This window comes from Aquila chrysaetos, chromosome 10, assembly GCF_900496995.4.
Source record: "Aquila chrysaetos chrysaetos chromosome 10, bAquChr1.4, whole genome shotgun sequence".
Lineage (NCBI taxonomy): Eukaryota > Metazoa > Chordata > Aves > Accipitriformes > Accipitridae > Aquila > Aquila chrysaetos.
The window spans coordinates 25,540,485-25,546,366 of NC_044013.1; the positions used below are offsets into that span (position 1 = coordinate 25,540,485).

Here is a 5,882-nt window from a genome sequence, read left to right on the forward strand (position 1 = left end):
CTTTACTCTTTCTATTGGGATATTAGAAATCAAAAGCAAGTCAAAACTTTGCTGGTATGTTCCAGCTAGCATACATGATTTTACTGTCTGATCAGGTACCTACAACAGGAGTAAGGCAACTGATGCTTCTATATGCAACAGAGGTATCCTAAATATTTTTACTTATTTCCAGATACCCGAATGTATATATTCTAGGACAAGAAATAGTTCAAGCCTACATTAAAACAGAAGTATGGTTGAATCTGTATAAGTAATGCAATATGAAAAACCAGAGGGATATAATTTTCCTCCAGCCATGAACACCATGCCTAGGAAACTCGCATGTAAGGCCCCACTTAAAATAAACTTAAACAGATTAAGGTATGAGATGTACAGTTCAGACAGGGACAACTGCATCTCTTCCCAAGACTGATGCCATGCAACACCAGCATTATGACAATTAAAGCACTTCAGGATTTGTGGTTATATTACAGATGCTTTTAAGAACACTTTATTTTCATATTTTCTCAGCTTAGCGTCAACCACAGTCCCTAATTAAGATCGTGTTAGTGAAATTTGTATACTTAAGGAATTCTTGTATCGAAAGTTGGAGATCTTCCACGAGAGGAAGAAAGAAGTCAGTTTGGAGGAATCACCTGAACAGAAAGTTCACTTTGGCAAGGACAGTTTTCCAAGGCCCTGAGACTTTGCCTGCCAATTATTAAGACCTTCTGAAAAGTTGCTTCAGAAGTGGATTAAAAACCTGTCTGCAGTCCCCAGGACACTCCACCACAGAGGGTGGCAATTTCTGGCAGCCAGGCAGGGCAGGCAGCTGGGAGTGGTGATGCTCTTCTGCCATGGCCAGCTGCAGCACAGATCCACTGTCAGGGCCCCTAACCGGCCTGGCAGACAAGACCTGCCCAGCAACACATTCAACCCAGAGTTCAGCCTCCTCAGATTTGCCCAGCTCTACGCCATCCTCCAAAACATCACCTGAGAAGCCCTCATCTGTCCCTCTCCAACTGCCAGCTCCAGCATCCTGCTCTGTTCCTGGATCTTCTTCAGATTGACAGCCAGCTTCGGTTTTCTCACCTCCCTGTTCGTCAGCTCCTCCCACCACGATCCTCTCACTAGCTGTGCTATGGCAAAAATCACTAGCCTACTCCCTGTCCTGGGGCAAGAAGCTCGACTCTCATTTGCCCAGAGACGACTGCAACCTGTCCCAGGCACCCTGCCAACACGCTGGTTCCCAAAGCATGCATATCTGAGTTGTGCCAAACGTAAACCTATTCATCCAGCTACTCTCTCTACTACATTTCTTTATCCACCTTTCCTTCAGCGGGTAGCTGCTCCTCCGCCTCCCTTGCATCTTTCAAAGCCCCTTCCTTCTTCCTAACTTATCCCTTCTACACTCCTCAGTTTCACTTTGTCTGCCTACTCGTGCAAACATTTGTCATCTTCCAAGAGCCAGTCTACCTACTGCAGGGTCACGGATTCCTTTTAACCCTACTGCAGAGTCATGGATTTCCCCCCTCACCCCCCCGCCTCCCGCTATACTGCAACCTGTATCCTCCAAAATGTAAACAAACTGCCAATCTTTCTGGAAGCAGACTTCAACTGCAGAACAGATGCACAGGTTGGAGCACACCTCAGCATGGGTAACTGCTGGGAAGATGCGCTGACAAATACTTCAGCAAGCAAGAGGAACCAAAGTACACGGCTGGGGCCCTGGAAAGCTCGTGCTCTAGCTGCTATCATGCACCAAAGTCTGCATTCCTCACGCCTTGCTTACGGTTCAGCTAGCAGGTAGGAATGGCTCCGTGTACGACAATCACATCTTCACGTGGCTATACAGAGGTATCACTAACTTGCCTGCTCAATTTCTGCCCTTTGACCCCTTAGCTCCTACCCCAGTCCTTTCCTGACCTGTTTGCAGCATGCACATCCACAGCATTTCTAATTCCACCTGGGAGATCCCTTCAGTTCAGACAGCTCCTACCTGACTGTTCGGCTGCTTTGTGACGTTTGTTGGGATGCGTGATGGTGATCTCCTCATAGTCGGGGTCCTTCTCTGCGATCACTCTCTTGATCCCAGACATGTTCTCTCCACTGCTCCGCTAAGAGTAAAAATAAAAGCATTAACGCCACCCACAGCAACCTTCTGGTCACGCTTCAACCTCTCACCGTGAGGAGGCCCGCGGTGCACCTCCCGAAAGAGCCAGGACACCTCCTTCCCCGGTTGCTACAGATCAACCCACAGCCGCAAAGCTCGGAGCTGGTCCCGTTCTGTACGGTCCAGGAGCTTCAACTGCCTCCTGACCTCCGAAGCTCACCACAGCCCGTGCGCGTACACCCACGGCGGTGCCGCAATGGCAAACCACGGCCCGCTGAAGCACAGCGACCCCGGTGCGCCCCTGCCAGCGAGCTCTGCGCTGCGATCCCAGAGGACAGACACCCAGCTGTGGTCTGATGGGCGACTTCAGGGTTCCCCTCAGCACAGGCACCGCCACCTCCGACAGGCGCTCGGAAGGGGGAACGCCGCGGTCATCGCCCAGCCGGCAGCTCCAACGATCCGCACCCCAAATACGCGGGGAGACACCGAGGCACCGCGCCCTCGCCTGCGGAGCCGGACGCGCACAGGTGCCTCGGCACCAACCCGCGCCCTCGCTGGGCTGCCTGGCTTCCCCCCTCCGAGAACTCTTTAACCCGAACCACGACGACCCTTTCCGCGGGAAGCGGGGTGCACCGCGTCCCCACCGCCTGCGCGGCCCCTCTGAGGCGGGAAGCCCCCAGCGCAGCCCGTCCGTGCCGTGCCGTGCCCAGGAGGGCGGCCGCCGCCATCCCCGGCCTTCCCGCCGCCGCGGGGCAAGAGCCGGAGGCGTGAGGTAAAGCCGAGGCCGCGCCAGGCCCGGCGCTCCAGGGGAGCCCCGCGGCGGCAGAGCAGGGCAGGGCAGGGCAGGGCCGGGCCGGGCCGGGCCCGGGCGCTGCCGGTGCCGGGACGCCCCGGGGACGCGGGGGGCGGGGCAGTGACCGCGCGGCCGGGCCCACGTGCGCGGCCGGCGCCGCTCCCCTCCCCCCGCCCGCGCACACAAAGCCGCCGCCGCCGCGGCCGCGCGCTCCTCCCCCGCCCCCCCCGCCCCGCCGCTCACCCGCGCTCCGCCGCGCGCCGCCCGGCCCCGCCGCCGCCTGCACCGGCCGCCCCCGCCCGCCGCCCCGGGGCGCTCAGCGGCGGCCCCCGCCGCCCCGCCCCGCCGCCGCCGCCGCCAGCAGCAGCAGAACCGCCGCCATGAGCGCAGGGCCGTGTGCCTGGCTGCCCGTCAGCCGCCGGGGCGGGGCCCGCGCAGGCGGACAGCGGCGGAGGGGCGGGACGGGGCCGGAGACCGCCCCGGGGCGGGGGGGGGGCCGCACCTGCCGCCGCGGGCAGGTACCGCCTCGCCGGGAGGCGGAGGGCAGCGCCTCGCCCGCCAGCCCCGCGGCAGCGGTCCGGTTCCCGAGCGCAGGAGGAGAGGAAGGAGCGGGGGGGGGTCCCTCAGGCGAAGGCCGCCGAAGCGGGGTCGCTGGCGCTGTGGAGACCCGACCGCGCCTTCTCCAGCGTCGGGTGCGGAGGTAACGAACGGTTTGTGGGCAGCGATTTACCCTCAACGCCGGAAAAAAACCCGAGATTAGCGACGCTGTGATGTTTCCGTTTAGATATATTAATGTATTGGCCTAATCCTGATTTACTGGGTGAAACAACCTTACTTTAGTAAGTAATAAAACTTGAGGAAGACATCTTAATACAGAAGATACTCAGCAAAAGGAGGATGATTAGGAAAAAAACAAAAACCAAGAAATGAGGCACGGACTGACAGAAATGCAAGATTACCAACAGCCCACAAGAAGTGCACAGAAGCACCGTGTCACCTCAGGACGGGGATGGCGGCCCCAGCCCGCTCCCACGTGTTGTGCACACAAGGTCCGCTGAAGGGAGTTTTTGCATTGGTCTCACTAAAGATAGGCTTCAAACAAATCTTATACCGTGCTTACTACTCACCATATACCACGGTACTACTCACAGTCTCTCAGATCAGAGCTAAAATTGTCCAAATTAGCATAGCTAATACCACAGTTCATGTTTGGTTTTGGCCAGACTGCAATACCTCTGTCAGGTGTGGCTAACGGCAAATAGTGCTTTGGTCTGAGGTAGTCCCATGGTTCATGCAGTGAGCTGCTAACCAGCACAAATTAATGTACTGCTCATACATGTACTTGCAAACTTATTTATGAGGCCACTAATTAGCAAGCGTATGCTGAATGTTCAAGGCTTAGCCCTTAAAGTCCTCTTTTTTTCTAATTTCAGGACCACAACTAAAATGACTTTCTGATGTCTTGCCAAGCAAGAAACGTGAACTATGGCAAATCAACAGAGACTGTTCTCGTACTCGAATTTGTATCATGGTCATCAGGAAAAGTATGTATACAATGTAGTTCACTTCTATTTTCTTCCTTTTTCCTGCTTAATGGAAAGAGGAAGAAGAGGCTGCTGTTAAAATATTGCTGCTGGTTGACTATGTTTAAGACTTAAAATATCTTAAGATGGGCTTCCAGCCCTCAAAAATATTTCCATTGCTTTGCAGTCTGTGGATTCCCTTTCAGGCAACATTACTTCTTTCAGGAAAGTGAACTTCTGCAAGCATTGAACTTGGTAGTAACTTACTTTTGGCACCACAGCAACAGCCACTTTGTCGCTGTAAACGAGCCTGGCCACACTGCAGAACTGCAGCAGACACTGTTGGCTTGCCAAGTTTTATTTCATGTTAGAAGGTAACTGAAAACCACTACATATTTCAATAGTACAACATACAGACTCTCTCATCTCTGTGGGGGTAGGTTTGAAACTGTTGAAACTAGTGCAGCTACTTCAGTTTTCTGCATCTCAAAGCTGCAGAAAAAAACATGAAAGATGCAGCAGTATCATCATGTCCATTTAAGTTATATTAAAATGCAGAATGTCTGGCACCATTTCTACAAAGAGCTTCCCTTTCCTTATACTTATTTCTCTCTGTCATAGACACAGAGTATATTGAGTAACAGGGCCCTAGTGCCTTGGGCTTTATTTTGGAATATCTATAACACCCCACATCCGAATACACCACACAGGGAATAGATTAGTGACACATTCCATCTCAGTGGGCTACAGGGCAAAGCTATGGAAGCTGTATTTGACTGCACAATATCTAAAAGAAATGTTCTTGGGAAGAAGGCAAGCCTAGGATTACACAAAGGGCAAGTTCCAAAGATCCAGAATGCAAGTTACGGGGAAGAGAAAGCGTGGAGTACAGCTAATATTCTACTAGAAAATACATGAAAGATGGATGTAATCTGTAAAAAATGGGGTATTAAACCAAACACTTTCTTCCTATCAGTTCAACTGCAGCAGTACAACTCTGTCACAGTCTGAACCCTTACTCTGCCATCTGCAAGTGGGATCCTGAGATGGCCAAGTACCTGATTTTAGGAGGATAAACTTTCTATAGGATTCTTTCCAACCTGTTGTTGTTGACAGTCACCTTCCTAGCATTGTTACCTTTTCCTGATTTCCCATGCTGGTTTTGTCTTCCACATCCATTCACATTCTTTTCCCATCGCAATACCCAGGACTAACCAGTATTTCACATCCCACCCCCCTGCTTTATCATTTTTCCAGTTTTCATTCTCTTTTTAAGTTTATTCTTCTGCACAGCCTTGAGCTTGCCTTCATTCACATCAATATGGGAGACAGAAGAATGTATCGATGGATAGATATGAAGACTGCAGAATCCAACAAGTTAAATTACCCAGAAAAAACAGAAAGGAGTTTCCTCTTTGCACCACCAAGCCCCACCCTGGAACTTCTCATAACCTAAATAAAACACAGTGACCTA

At 52.4% G+C, this 5,882-nt stretch overlaps 1 protein-coding gene across 14 annotated transcripts in view; it reads right to left on the reverse strand.

Annotated features, from left to right (window-relative positions):
• YEATS2 (YEATS domain containing 2) overlaps positions 1-3,170 on the reverse strand; it is a 60,065-nt gene extending 56,895 nt beyond the window's left edge. For 11 of the 14 annotated variants that reach the window (XR_005933322.1, XR_005933323.1, XR_003925392.1 and 8 more), the window contains exon 1: positions 1,979-2,096. Coding sequence is in view for 10 of the 14 variants with exons in the window: in XM_030028199.2 (XP_029884059.1) it covers positions 1,979-2,078 (100 nt within the window). In the remaining 4 variants the exon portion in view is untranslated. Of the gene's footprint in view, positions 1-1,978; positions 2,097-2,237; positions 2,703-3,128 lie in introns of those variants that run through there. The other 3 variants (XM_030028192.2, XM_030028194.2, XM_030028193.2) reach the window with 3 other exon arrangements.
• Positions 3,171-5,882: the final 2,712 nt, after the last annotated feature.